General features: G+C 38.5%; 2 protein-coding genes across 2 annotated transcripts in view; one reads left to right on the top strand and one right to left on the bottom strand.

The window, feature by feature from the left end:
• The window catches only part of LOC110970730 (CLOCK-interacting pacemaker-like), a 611,892-nt gene that overhangs the window by 533,057 nt on the left and 63,762 nt on the right, over positions 1-15,073 (top strand). The gene's annotated exons all lie outside the window — the stretch shown is intronic.
• LOC110971401 (ubiquitin carboxyl-terminal hydrolase 2-like) lies at positions 1,170-14,323 on the bottom strand. Its single transcript, XM_022221744.2, has 12 exons — positions 13,944-14,323; positions 6,846-6,893; positions 6,628-6,751; positions 5,188-5,299; positions 4,942-5,052; positions 4,571-4,635; positions 4,344-4,447; positions 3,976-4,056; positions 3,788-3,866; positions 2,518-2,625; positions 2,306-2,426; positions 1,170-2,050 (listed from the first exon to the last, which is right to left on the bottom strand). Exons 1-12 carry the CDS (start codon positions 14,094-14,096, stop codon positions 1,945-1,947), a joined length of 1,212 nt encoding a protein of 403 aa, XP_022077436.1. The 5' UTR covers positions 14,097-14,323; the 3' UTR covers positions 1,170-1,944.

The following is a 15,073-nucleotide window of genomic DNA, read 5'->3' as shown; positions in this document are numbered from 1 at the left end:
TCCGGCCGGTCAGGTCAGAGCTCCTTCACTCCGTTTCTCCTGCAGTGTTCTCCTCTCGAACGGCGTTTTCAGTGACTTCACTGAATTTTCTCTCTCCATTTTCTCCTTTTTTTGGCTCTCTCTATGACTCGTTGATAATCTTGCTTGCTAATTACTCCTACACTCTGCGCTGAACGTCACTCGCTTGGCGGTTTTAATTAGATTCTGAGTGGCGACCTGTCCGGGGTGTCCTCTACCTTCGCCTGAGTCAGCTGGGATAGGCTCCAGCACCCCCAGCGACCCTAGTGAGGATAAAGCGGTGTATGGAGGATGGATGGATGGATGGATGGATGGATGGATGCTAAAGTTCCAGCAGGTGGCGCATAACTCCATCAAGGAGATGTAATCGTGATATTTATGCTCAGGAAGGACAGAAAAAAGGTTTAGACGGATCCTAAAACCTCCTGATTTACCAGGAGATCATCATACTATCTGAAATCATGGGATCATTCAGGAAGGCCATCGATGAGGCCATTTTGAAAAAGAACTAAATTGCTACTGGACACGTTTTAATATTGATGTGTTATATTGAACAGAAAGTGTTCCAGAGCAGATTAGGTGTGCAGAAGATACCATCCTGATGTACCTCAGGAAGAATTAAACAACCTCAAAGTCCTGAAAATTTAGAGGTAAATCTGAAGTTGACTTGACAACCTCGAATTCTGCTTTGTGGGATTTGACGGACTTAAAATTGAGTAATAATAATACATTTTCTTTGTATAGTGCTTTTCTGGCCACTCAAAGACAGTTTTAAAGGCCAGTAAGAAAACTAATTCATTGCTAAAGTTTGATCAGGTGGCGTACAAAGAAAATGAACACCAAAAAATCATAATGAGCAGGACTGGTTATCACTTGAACTTGCTGTACTAACTTTACAAAGTGAGATTTTAGTAAGAAATTCACTATGTTCACTGTGATATTATGTCTGATGATGCGTTTTCAGCTGATTCCGTTGTTGCAAGTGGTTAAAAGTTAAATTTTTACAGCTTTCACTGGTTTGGCAGCTGCAGATTTCTGTTTTAGCTTGTTAAAACAAACTTACCTAGTGAATTAGACAATATTTTTTACCTCCCAGTTGCTTTCTTGGACAAATCCAGGTTAAATTATGAACACAAAAACACGATGCAGTGTAAGTTAGAGATGTTTTTTAATCATTTATAGACTCTCGGCCAACTCTGAAGTAAAATTGGCAGCATTATTCCTGGAAGAAGTATTGATGCGTTCACACACAGCTGCTTTGGTATGTTTTGCGATGCCTTTTCCTACATTCGCTGCGCTGTCCATAAATACTGTACAAAAATAAAATGTACTTTGACATAAAACTTCCTCTTTCTATCATTTGTGGGTTTCTGCTGTGGAAAAAAACATGAAGCTCTTAAATTACATATACAGTGCGCACTGTTAAGTACTGACATCATTAAATAGAATAAATTATATCTTGCAATTGAGGATTTTTTTCCCCAAGTCACTGTAGTGTCTTTAAGTGTTATAATTCACATTCAAAGAAAAAGTAAATCCACACAAAGGAGAAGAAAAAGCAATAAATCCAAGTTTCACTGGAATAAACAAAATTTTCCAAGTGCGCTGCTCATGGTTGTGCCTGGAACTGAATTTCTACAAAATGGAAGAAGCCTTTTTTTCCAACGTTGTTCCAGTTCCACCCAACTTATGCACTAAGCTTGAAATGCTGAAGTACAAATATGAGTTCCACCTTTTTTTTCCCCTCACCAAGATAAAGGTGAATTTTTGTTGTTCTTTTTCCCTCTGTGCTTCATTTTCACAGGTCACAAACTGTCATGGCATGACTCTCGCCACTAGGTGGAGCTATCTTCTCTCTCCCAGCAGGCAGTGTCTGAATCCATTTTTAGGCCCAATTCAGTGCAGCTTATCGCTCCTCCGCAGACTCTAAAGCCGACACGTCTGATATTTGCTGTGTGAGGAGGGGGCAAGCTCGTAGAAGAGGACGTAAGCGTTGCTGCTGCGAACCTGGCTGGAGGACATTGGGCTTACCCTGCAGACAAAAACACGCTGCAATGAAAAAATGCTTCGACACATTCCTTCAATTGAATACAATCCCAGCCACAGTTGGGCATGCAGGGACAAGCACACGCCCAATCTGCACATTTAATTTCAGCTGCCAACAAGCTGACACAACTTTGTGGAGCCAGAATGAGGTCATTGCCATTTAACAGCAGGTACATGCAGTTTAATTATTGTGCACAGCTTTCCTAGCCGATCTGATAAGGTGATACGTGAGAGCCGATACCTGGAGTCATTGTAGCTGTACCACTCCCCCAGCGCCGGGTTCTTGCAGTAGGCTGTGTAATGGCCTCCCAAAGTGTTTCCAGAGTGGTTGGAAACAGCGTACAGGTTGTACACGGGATGCTCTGCAGGGAGACACAACACCATCAGTCAGACACAGGTGATCTGACCTAAAGGCCACTAACTGTCGTACAGCACTATTTGGCAAATACTTACCGCCGCTCTCTGAGGAGAACTCTCGCAGGTCCAGATCTTTGAGAGGGAAGTTGATGTAAGTGGAGAGTTTGCTTCCTCGGATGTTGGAGTCTGAGAAGCGTTTCAGGTCTGACAGGAACACCGAGTCAAGGAACCGAAACTGGTTCAAAATAGCAAAACTGTGCTCTTGCTGAAGGTTAAATTTTACTTTCCATGTACTTTAAATGCATTGTACACATGTATTTAATATTTGTTTGACTAGTACCCTCACAGATACAGATTTTATATATGAAACTTGGACCATCTTCCATATAAACATGCCGTTTCCACTCTAAACCCTGAAGAGATCATCATCATAACATTTACAATATCTACTTCAAGCTACAGTATGCAATTCTCGCCAAATACATGTACTATCAAATTCAGTTAATATCTTCTCATGGATTGCTAGCTGTTTGTTCTGTGTATGCTGAAACAATATTCTGTGTTTGTTTGAAGCCCTGCTCTGCAAATAAGAAAAAAAGTGGCCTGGACTGAGCAGCACATGCTATTCCAGCAAGTCCTATACAGGTGTCTGCTCATGTCCATTGGGAAAAGGACGGCAGGAGCAAGACAAATCCTAGATCTTGCACATTTATCCATTCAGACATGCTGCAGAGCTAAATATCAACAATCAGTATCCAGAATCGCAGACTCCACCTTTGAAGCTCTATTGTTTAATTTTTTTTGGCCTCCTGGGGGCAACAAGAACAAGCTGAAAACCCAACTGGAAAAATTAGCAAACATTTGATAAAACAGGAATTCACCAGACAAGGATCAATATTACAATTCCTTTGGAGTTTCTGGCCACTTGGCAAATCGATATTCATGCTTTTTTTTTTTTAGCTCAGTTTTGGTCTCCACCACCTCCGAAAACAATCCCTGCCCTCAAAATTGCAAACATTTTTTTCCCTTAAAGTACGTACTGCATCTACTATACAATATGGTAGTATATGTAATGAAATTAACCCAATATCTGGTACTTCAGTCACTAAATACCACTTATCAAAAATTAGCAAACAGCTGGTAACTTTTTGGTTTGTTGCTGCAGAATTCAATGAGTCATTACTATAAAAATATAGACTAGTGCAGGTTTAAGTGCTGCTGATAATGTAAGCTCTTACATTATACACCAACATCATCTATATATTTATGCCGATGTGTATTCTAATAAATTAGAAGGAAGATTGCTATTATTCTAAACATCTGCCTGCTGTAAGCAATAAACAACAAAGATGTGAAAAAAGGATACGGAGTACAAGAATCTGAGGGAACTTCTGGATGCTGAACCTCTTGGTGCATTTTCGTCTGGCTTTGCATCTATTGCAAGTCTGAGAAAAAGACAAATGCAGTGAGAAGCTGCAGCTGTATAACCTGTTTATTATGTTATCTTTGCAGATGAATGTGAAATGTGGTGATATTCGTGTTAAAGACTCTTACTGGTCTTTCTTCTCCATCCAATACATCTTCTTTTGTGAAGAGTCTCAAACAGTCTTTGAGACTCACTTCACCGGAATTCTTCTGTAGAGGAACAGAGCAGAGCAATCAGAAAACAGTAACTCCCATTAAGGCTAATCAACTGATATACACCTTCTAGCATTTCATATCTAAACATCTGATAGGTGGTCAAAAATATGTCAATAATGTACTTGAGTTTTTGTGTATCGAAAATTAGAGGTGCAAATGTGGTTCATACAACTTGTAGCATAATTTCTTTAAAAAATGAGGAACACAGTATTATACTCTATGGCCATTTTGCCTGTCTGTGATGAGAATATGATAAATTATGTGAAAGAGTGACTTCTGACCTGTGCAATAGGTATGGATAGGTCCCAAAATGGATCAAACATAGTGGAGCGGAAGCCACAAACAGTGCAGGTCAAAGAGCTTTTTAGCTGCCCAACAAACAAGTCTGCAGGAAGGATGAAAAATGACATGAAACATCCATAATGAGTATACACAGGTAAAAATTGAAGGTGGTTTTGGGTTATTATGCAGCTCTCAACTATTATGCAGTATCTCAACTATCACTTACCCACTACTTTGCTGTCTTCTCTCTGCAAGTACATGTTCCACATCCACCTGCCTTTCTCATCATCCCTGCAAATAAAACAACATATCTTTACCAAACCTGCCATCAAAACCTGAAAATTTAAATATATGTTCTCCAAAAAAATAGCAACTTCAAGACAAATTCAGAGTATTTGTTCTTCTAAAATGGCCATGTGACTGCAAAACCCTAAACAATCAGTTACATCGCAATTACAAATAATTACACAGGTTATTTCCACCTCTGTTTTGACCATCAGTCATGCAGCAGTGCTTTTTTGGCAGCAACAGAAACAGTCATTGACACATCAGGTTATAAGTGACAAATTAAGATGAGGTGCAACGTTGCTGACTTACGAAAGGTGGTCAAAGTCCTCGACAGACACTTTAGGGCGGATGGTAACTCTGTTCACCTCATTGTGGAGACCGTCCAATAAGAAACGCAGAAACTCCTGGGCGTCTTGCTGACTGCAGAGGGAGATCATTTTTTTTAAACTTTATGGTTATGATTGTTATATAAACGGGCATTTTAACAACTATTACTAACCTACATTAAATGGATTTTAAAGCAGAGGCTTGCAGCCATAGGTAGGAAGGACTTACTTGCAGCCAACAAATTTTGGAGCGTATCTCTGGATCTGGCTTCTGAAATCAGAAGGACTGATGGCGTCATTGTTTTCAGATGTCCACAGACTCTGAGTCAGCTTTGCAAACTCTGAAGGAAGAAAGAAAATAAAAGACAAAATGAGACAACAATCAAGGATAAATATCTGCAAAATGAACACTGTGCTTCACAACTTTATGATTCTCTTGGAGGAAATTCCTTCATCTTAACCCTTTGTAAAAATGGTGACACACTGGATTCTGTTAATACTTTCACAAGATTTTAAAGGAAAATGTTGTGAAAGTATTTCCTTAAAAAATGCCAGAAAACTGTAAATATTGTCTGTTTTTAAACTTCTTTCTTGTCAGATTGTGACACTGCATTTGGACTGGAAACTTACCCAAATCTAAGTTTATAACAGTGAAAATTCATCAATATTCCCTCTCAAATTGTCCAAAAAATAAACCATTTGATCGAACTAGATGCTGTGAAAAATGAAAAATTTTACGTTCCTCAGCAAAACCGTGAAGCTATGTGTGATTAAACTGCAACCAGCAGTCATGAGACAAAAAAAAAAAAAAAAAAATCTGGGATGCTTTGAGTACACTTTTGGCTTTACTTACACAAAAGCAGATAGAAAACAAGTACAGAAACAAGCTAAAAACATAAGCAGTGAAATATCTGTAGTATGCAGAGCACTACCATTTCCCAGTATTGGCAACAACTGCTGGCATTTGGAAAAAATATTGTAAATGTTGATTCTGCAATGACAGGGCTGCACAGTAGATAGTGGTTAGCACTTTCGTCATGCAGCAAGAAGATCCCCGGTTCAAATCCCGGACTGGGCCTGGGATCTTTCTGCATGGAGTTTGCATGTTCTCCCTGTGCATGCGTGGGTTTTCTCCGGGTACTCCGGCTTCCTCCCACAGTCCAAAAATATGCTGAGGTTATAACTGATAACTCTAAATTATCCGTAGGTGAATGTGAGTGTGATTGTTTGTCTGTATATGTAACCCTGCGACAGACTGGTGACCTGTCCAGGGTGTCCCCTGCCTTCGCCCGAGTCAGCTGGGATAGGCTCCAGCAACCCTAGTGAGGATAAAGCGGTGTATAGAGAATGAATTCTGGAATGTTTTCCAGTTGCTTTTTTTTTTCTTTTTTATGATTTATGGCATTCTAACTGTGGCATAAAAAACATTTCCAAGTTCTCTCTACTTATAGTCATGGTTGCCAACATCGAGTAAAAATGTGACAGGAGCAGGAAGGGGTTAAGGGTTAAAAGATTGGAGAGTATAAAAATGCACATAAACCTATAATGTGTGACCTACTGCTCACACGGCCCATAAAGTGATTTAGCATTGATGTAAGCACCATTCAGGTCTGTCAGTTCGCTACGAGGTTGCCAACATGTGATTCAGCAACTCAGAGGTCTTTCTTACCTTCCATAAGAGCAGTGTTAGTCTTGCAGTTGTTATTGAGGTCACTGTGATGGATGTTTCTCAGGCAGTAATCTCTCAGCTCTGAGGTGTTGCTCAGACATTGGAGGATGGAGTTCATGAAACACTGGAAATTACACAAAAATAAGAGTCACTTTAAATGAAGATCCAGACAGATTTGGTGGTTTCTGCATGATTATAGAGAACAAAATGACACTTACTGTGTTGCCCAGATTCTTTAATCCAACCAGACCTTGAGGGCTCTTGTTCTGTTCAAAGAAGAAAAGAAGGCATTTGTTGGGGGATGAAAAGTTTAACAGGTGCCTTGTTTAAGTTTTACTCTGCTGACAGACAGCAAAATCAGAGGATCAGTAGAACTTATTTGTTTAACAAACGATTCTCTGAAGGGTTTAGGAAATTATGTGAGCAGAATACTTATTTATTTGTTTATTTATTAGGGCCAATGCAATTAACATAGTTTCAGTACAGTTCATAAATCCGATGTGTTGCAAACAGAGTTTTAGCTACAACTAATTCTCAACTCCTGTCCCTAGTTGGGCTTTTAAAACAACCAAAACATACAAGATCACAATCCTTTAAAAGTACAATATACAAAAAAACCTAAACAAATACAACTACAACTTATAGAATTAAGTTAAAAATCCCCACAAATCTATAAAACAAAAGCAAGAAGGAAAAGAAAAAACTTAAATCTGACAAATCAATCCAAATCAACTACTTAAACTACAACACTTTAAAAATGAGTGCAGCTCTGGTTTGCTTTAAGTCATGCCTCAACTTTTTTGTGAAGGTTTTAATATTAGTTATTGAGAAATACTGAACTTGTTTTTCATTGACTGTTTGATCACTTTGTTCATAAAAGTACCAAAACATACATCTGAAAATCTCAGTTGGATAAATCTGGTTGGTAATGTCATCTCAACATTTGCAACAAACAATTTGTAAAAGACTCCTTGAAATGGCACGAAAAAGAAAAATCCTTGACGTTACACAACGGATACTTTGATTCTTGAAGTCTCTGAAACTCTGGTTTAGTGAGGAACACCATTATTTTTGTGTTTTGATGTTGGTGGAGAGCAATGTTGAACACATCAGTCTAAATTCCCCTAAAGGTTTGGTCGAGATCTACATGACATTCCTATCATTTTCATCAAACCATTCAGTGACCTTGGGTGCTTTATGGATGGAAATGTATCATCAATGAAACAACTTTGCATGGATTTACAGGGACTATTTCTTCTAAGGAACTAGACTTGCCAGCAAAATGCCCTCATAACATAATAGAACAATCTGATCCTCTACCTGTAGGCTCTAGAGTTCAGATTTTACTTTCATTTGTATGTAAATTCAAGAATGGTTTGGTTTGGTTAAGATCTGTATGAGTTTCGCATCCTTTTCATCAAACCATGCAGTGACCACTGGTGCTTTAGGGACAGAAACATGTCATGAATGGATAAAACTGATCACTTTGAACAACTTTGCATGGATTTGTAGTGACTCTTTCCTCTATGAAACTAAACTTGCCAGCCCTTATAGCATAACAGAACCTGATCTTCTCACTGCAGTGGTCTGGGGTTCAGGTTTTCCTTTTATATGCCTGCAATTTCAAATGATACTGTGTCATATTTAGATGCTAGTTTCCATATAAAATAAACTTCAAAAAGCTTCAGATATTTACTGTTCTTTCCCTGCAGTAAATACCAACAGTTCAGCTTGCACACAGTGGGATTCAACTGCTGTTTGAATACAATCCTGTTACATTTCTGAAGCATGAACAAGCCTCACAGGACTGCATGGCATTCATTCAATGCATGCCATATGGTGGTCACATTGTTGACAGGGATGCGTTGTGGATATCAGCTACCGTTCTGAACACTTTGATGAGATGCCACAGCACATCCTGACCTCCAGCTACACTGATAAATGAACCACCGGGACGTCACTCGAACACGTGACGCCAAGCTGAGAGAGAAGTTCCACTGATCTGCTCAGTTGTTTGGGTGGAGTTTCACATTAGTGCCTGAGTCACGAAGCTACTAGTTCTGGAGAGTTAGTTCTGTTAGCGTGGAGTAAATCATCAAGGAACTGTTGCCCATCTGCTGACAGTCCTTAGTAAGTTAAAAAAAAAAAAAAAACTATTTAAAATCAAGGCAGAAGATTCATGCATGACCATGACATTACAGAAGAGTCCAATAAGGATGGAATGAATCTGAGAAGACATTTAGAAAATGGCAAAAATTCAAATGTATTGAAACCATTGCTAAAATATGCTTTTCTGACAGCAATTTACTGATCAAAATACATCTTTAAACAAAGTAATTTCATGAAACGTGTCACTTATATCCTCTTGCTATCAAATCATCTACATCTCAAGTGTAATCAGCTACACAATATGTTAATATTTATTTGGAAATTTTGAGTTGGACCTGAAATTATATTCAGAGATCGGCTCAAACCTGACATTTCCAAAAACAGGATCAGGTTCAAAGTCAGATGTTGGCCATTTTATTGCATACAGCTTCAATCTCTGGTGAGGTCCAGATAAGAGTTGAACTCCGCCTTCAGTTTCATGCTCTTGCATAACTTGACCTGAGACTACTAAACAATTAAAAAGCTGAATAAAACACACCAAGAATAAACTTTCTGTTCTCGACTTCTGACAAAAACAATCAATTACATCATTAAACAACATTCTGTTCCAAATTGAGACATCTACTGTCAAGAGACATCATTCAAATCATAAAACGTTTGAGTGTTGAGTATGAACAGTCCTGTGACCTGCTGCTTGTCCTGAAAGAGGGAACATAGTAATAGTGTAATGCGATGACTTCATGCATTGGTGCCTCTGCTGACGACTGAGGAGCTCCGAGTGGATATAAAAGTGTCGAGACAGCAAACACAATAACGGAAGCACAAATATGTTCGCACAAATATGTTCACACAAGTTAACCACTAAGCAATGTCAGCTCCTCTTTTTTATGAACAGCAAAGAAGATTATCTGTTATACTGTCCGTGCATGGAGTAGAAAGAAAAAAGCATGTATGTGCAAAAAAAGCCCTCCTTTGGCACTTTTGTTATCTCAGTACATGGATTTTATCTGTTACTGTGGTCCTGCTGAGTGATATGAGGTGCAATTTATTCTAATCAGCTGTTGGTTCTAATAAAGACTTTCAGTGGAGAGGTTTATTGAGTTGTCACACTGCTCCAAAAGCTTTTCAACCCTCAAAATAGACCACAAAATGACAATATTAGCCATTATCAACCCTCTTGGCTCATGTATTTGGTTCCCTTGTGTATTGCTTCTTTTCTGCTGTATTTGAAGGTGACCATACGGTGCGAGCCCCAATCTGCTACACTGCTCTGGTGAGGACTGACCAGCAGGACTTGTTCAGAGCATGCTCAGCAGGCAGCTCCTGATTTAAAAGGGCCCGTCCAAAAAAAAAAAGAAGAGGAGACGCTCAGGTAATTGGAACAGCAACGCTCTCCACTGGTTGGCGTGACTTCAGAGGGGAAAACAGAGAGCTGGGGAACGCAATGTCCCAAAGCACCAAATGCATGCCTGGTCGAGGCCATATAACATGTGACGACGGAAGCAACAAACATGGTGCCAGCGATGCCACTTCTTGGGAAACAGCGTAAACAAATCATTGCTGCATGACAGCAAGGTTGGGAAAAGTCCAAAATCCCAGATCTAAGCAGAAAAACTGGTACTATCCTGGAACTTTGTCAAGGAAAGAAATAACACAGATAAGAAAATCTATTTTTACAGAGAAAAAAAGTGCCTTTTAAATGTACTTAAAGTAAAGTCACTCTTTAAAAGGCACAGTGATGTTCTTTTCTCAGCTGATTGCTCACTGACTGAATGTATGTGCAGCTTCGGGTGTTTGAGGATAATTACCAAAAGTTACAGCCTAATGCTTGTGATTAGAGTCTGAAAATTTGGTAGCACTGACATAGTAGAATGGTCTGCTCGCACCTAATTATATTGTAAAAAAGAAAAAAAAATGTTTTGGCTTGTATATGTTTCTTTGAAACAATTACAATCATCTCAGGTGGAGCTTAGCCCTCAAAATAGCAAAGGTGGGATTGTTACAGTGGAACATTTTTATGCAGGGAGGTGCCGTTACCATTAAAATGGCTTAAAAGTAGCAGGACCGCTTTATTGTGTGATCCAGGAATTTTTTCTGCTCTGAGGTTGTTCTTTCCTGTAGTTAAGATGGATTTCGTAATGCATAGATAGTTATACCAACAGTCTACATCCAATAGGTCAGACTAGTGTTAGCAAACACATTGTAAAGTTGAGGTTAATTGAAATAATGTTACCTTTCCATGTATTTGACCACTATAACTTGGCTGATTAATTGATTAGTTGTAGATTTGTTGCACCTGTTTTGATATATGTTGAGCCCTTGTGCTCCTTTTCCATTTTGGAGTGATTAATCTTTTGTCGATTGGTGCCCAGTCAAGCTGCACCGGTCGTCAAAGCAACTGATTTGGTCTGAGATGCTCATCTTTTTACTTTTTACATAATTCAACAAATTTCTTCATACCAAACTTGAGTTTATTTCATTGCATTAGACACTTGTAACTGAATTAAGTAGCTTGTTAAGCACAATTTTGCAATTAAAGTAAATGTACTGTAATGCTATGCATATCGTGCAAGATTTAAATTTTGAATTCTTTAGTCTCAGTATAGATTAGCTAAGTGGGCTTAAAAGTTCTAGTTAGAAGTAAGTTTTGTTTGAATTATTTTCCTTTTTTTGACTAGCATCTACTCTCATCTGTTCCACCTTTTGTGTGACTTGTGTTGATTTATGTTATCTCTATTGTTACCTGACTTTTAATGATACTTAATTCATTGTTTCAGTCATTTTTACAAGTATAAATGTCTAAAAAAATCTAATTTACTGTTTTTCCTTACTTCTTTGTGATGGAAAATTCAAGATCTTTGGCTGCATGATCAGCTTTGGCTTTGGGAAATGACATATGTTTGTAACTGCTTTCTGAGATTTCACAGCTTAAAGTGATTAACTGAGAAAACAGGCTGATTCACAATAAAAACTATTACTAAAGTGAAGTCTGGATCTCGTGATGGCACCGGATAAAAATCTTTGAGCAACGATTTCAGCAGATTTCCTTATAATCCACCTAGTGGATGCTACATTTCAAGTCAGGACCAAACTTGTGTGTTAAGCTGAGAAACAGTTAATTAGATGCTACCTGTTGAGCACAAACATGAGATTAGGAAGGCACAGATCCCAAGTTCAGACCTGTAATGTTCACTTCAGGTTCAACAAGGACAAACACTTGAAGTGCTGCCTGTGACTTCAAACCCACACAGACACAAACATGTGCTGGCTGTGTGTGCACAAAGTGTCCTGTGTAGATGATACATTCCTTGTCAGCAGCTCTCCTTCCTATTATGCAATGAACGTCACACTTGAATTCTCACTTTGATGCAACTCCCTGCAATGCGCTGCTACAGGTTTGTTTGCATATGTGTGTGTGTGTGCGTGTGTGTTTACAGCTTAGTAATTCTCCACTGAAGGGCTGATAAAACCCTAAAGGTCAGATTCAGATATCCACAGGTCTCTATTTGGGTCTCCATATGGCTTGAAAGCCTAATAAAAACTATAATATTATTGATTTTGTCTTTCCTCAGGCATCATAATGGCATTTTTGTCAAATATGCATCATTGCTTCCAACTTCACTGTGACAACTGTGCATAAATATCCAAAAACTGTTAACATAAATTGTGTAATAAGCCGTCTCGATGACTAAAAAGACCTCACACACTGAAATGTCTTCTAAATGTCCTTATTTTCAAAGAAATCAGTTTTTTTTTTTCAATGGGGATAGCATTAAATTAACCAGAAATACAGTCTACACAGATATTGTTAATGTTGTAAATCACTATTTTAGCCTTGAAACGGCTGATTTTTAACAGAATATCTCCATAGAGGTAGAGAGGAACATTTCCAGCAACCATCACTCCTGTGTTCTAATGCTACATTGTCCTAGCTAATGGGGTTGAAAGGCTAATTGATGATTACAAAACCCTTGTGCAATTATGCACATGAATAAAAGTGTGAGCTTTCATGGGAAACATGAAACTGTCTGGGTGACCCCAAACTTTTGAATGGTTGTGTATATATATATATATATATATTTTTTACCAAAAAATAATGATAATATTAATTATTTCATCAAAATGAATACATTGAGTGCATTTGGAGCAAAATTCAAAGTAGTTCTGCTGAAACTGTATTCAATATTCTTCATTTTAACCCTCTGAACCCCAAAACTCACCAGCAGGTTTGAAAGCTGTTATCTTTTTTCGAAAAAATGCCAAAATTGCATCATTTACCATAGTCAAAAATTGCAAGAAAAAAAAAATCAGTGGATTCCAAACTTTCTGCAAGTATTTAAGTGTTTAAATACTCATCTGTGCCATCTAGAAACTTAACCGAGTAAGATTAAAATCAAGGTATTTCATCTAAAATCACTTTATTCTGCATGTCTGCAATGAAAAAATCACTACAAATTAATTATTCGCTGTTGCCAGATTCTGTAAAACAAATAAATAAAACTGCACTCCCATGTGCAACTGTGTCATGAAGCAACTCAGCTGTGACAAACAGTTATGTAACAGACACTTTGTAGCTGAACTCCAGACTGTGTTTGCACAAAGCACATAGGCAAGTGTGGAGACAAATCAAAACAAAAATGTAAACTGTAAAAAATCTACAGTATGTTATTTTTTTCCAATATTGGTAACACTTATGGGCACTTGGAAAAATGCTGCACAAGTTGATTCCATGTTTATTTAATTTTTGTAAACGAAACATTAAAAAAAATCAGAGATATCTAACTTATTTTATGAATTACATCATTCCAAAATTGCTATTCTGCAAACAACACATTTTTGAGTTCTCTCTACATCTAGTCATGGATATTCTGTTTCATTAGAGGTGCAGGACTTTAAATTGTAGTGAGAAATGAGCCCTCGGTGAGCAAAAATGTGCCCAGAAACTGCCGGAGGGTAAATACCACACTTAATGTTAATATCAAAGCGAAATAATTTAAATCTAACTCTGCTGCGGCTCTGTGTCGAGGCCGAGGCCCCTGAGTGGACGCCTCTGCTGAAACACTTAAACCCATCCATGTGCATAAAAACTTGGAGAAGTCTGACAGAATCAGACAGCAGGAGGAAAGAGGGGTTTCGGTAAATATGTGACTAAAATAAAAAGGTGCTGCAGAAGCGGAGGAGCGGAGGTGCATTAGAGCCGGACTCACCTTGGCCTGGTTGATGATGAGACCCATGAACGTGGACACCAGCGCGCTGCGGGACAGATGCGGGTTCTTGCGCCGCTGCTCTGGTTTGTCCAGCTGGAAAGCGGCCGGTTCCTCCGCCGTTGCCAGCGTGTATGAGTGTCGCAGAGTCGGCATGTTGGCGCTGTTGAATGCTGTCCGGAGCCGGGACGATCGGTGGTTCTATCCGAAAAGGCGAATACAGGAATTCCAGGAGACGTGCTGTTTGACGGATCGACGATAAGACGCGCATCTGCAGCCTGTCGGCGTGTTTCTATTCTCACCGGCGGACAACACAACGCTGAACTGCTGTGATGAGGAGGTGGCGATGTGTTGGAGTTTTTAGTGCGTGCTGTGAACGTCCCCTCCCACTCTGAAGGCACTAATGCTGCCTTTAAGTGCTGTGGGAAACATCAATACTGAGTTCTTGGTACAGAGGGGCTGTTAACAGTGCTGCATTCAAAAGCTTACAGTAGTTGTACAGGTTAACTAGATTATAGTATTCTGCAAGTTATGCATAAAGCTGATAAAGAAACTCTACCAGTCAATGTCCAGAACAGATTTGCAAAAAGAGAAAGTATAGCTGAGAATGAACAGAGATCTTCGTAAAAACAACATTTAGGACCAAATTAATGGAACGCTGCATTTCTGTAAAAAGAGTCCATTTATGGAACAATCTAGACAAGGAATCAAAAGAATCTAAATAGATGGCAAGATTTAAAAACGCAATTTAAACCAGCATATTTTTAAAATATAAAGAAATTAAATAAAAGTATCACAGTGTTTGTTATGAGAGAAAAGTCTGATATGACTGACAGAGACTGTGCAGGCTTCTCAGATGTTATAGTTATTTTGTTTGTTGATTGTTTTTAATGCTTACTGTAAGCTGATAATTTGTTATAAAGGGGCAGGTTACATAAGTTTATTCTTCTTTCTGCTCCCTTTCATTCAGAAGTCTGGAAACTTTTTTTTATTATTGTACTGAAGTGTTATTTTTTAATGTATACTAACTAACTAACTAACTTGAGTATTTCCAGTTTATGCTTCTTTATAGTTCTATTATTATGCATTTTAAAGGAAAATGTTGCATTTTCTGGTCCACTACATTCACCTAA

Source organism: Acanthochromis polyacanthus, chromosome 17 (genome assembly GCF_021347895.1).
Source record: "Acanthochromis polyacanthus isolate Apoly-LR-REF ecotype Palm Island chromosome 17, KAUST_Apoly_ChrSc, whole genome shotgun sequence".
Lineage (NCBI taxonomy): Eukaryota > Metazoa > Chordata > Actinopteri > Pomacentridae > Acanthochromis > Acanthochromis polyacanthus.
This window is presented reverse-complemented; position numbering and strand designations above follow the sequence as displayed.

Coding starts and splice junctions, on each gene's coding strand:
- LOC110971401 (XM_022221744.2), bottom strand. CDS start 14,096: ATGCCGACTCTGCGACACTCATACACGCTGGCAACGGCGGAGGAACCG. Junction 4,448..4,570: donor AGAAGACAGCAAAGTAGTGG/GTAAGTGATAGT, acceptor TCCTTCCTGCAG/ACTTGTTTGTTGGGCAGCTA. Junction 2,051..2,305: donor TACAGCTACAATGACTCCAG/GTATCGGCTCTC, acceptor TTTTGTCTGCAG/GGTAAGCCCAATGTCCTCCA.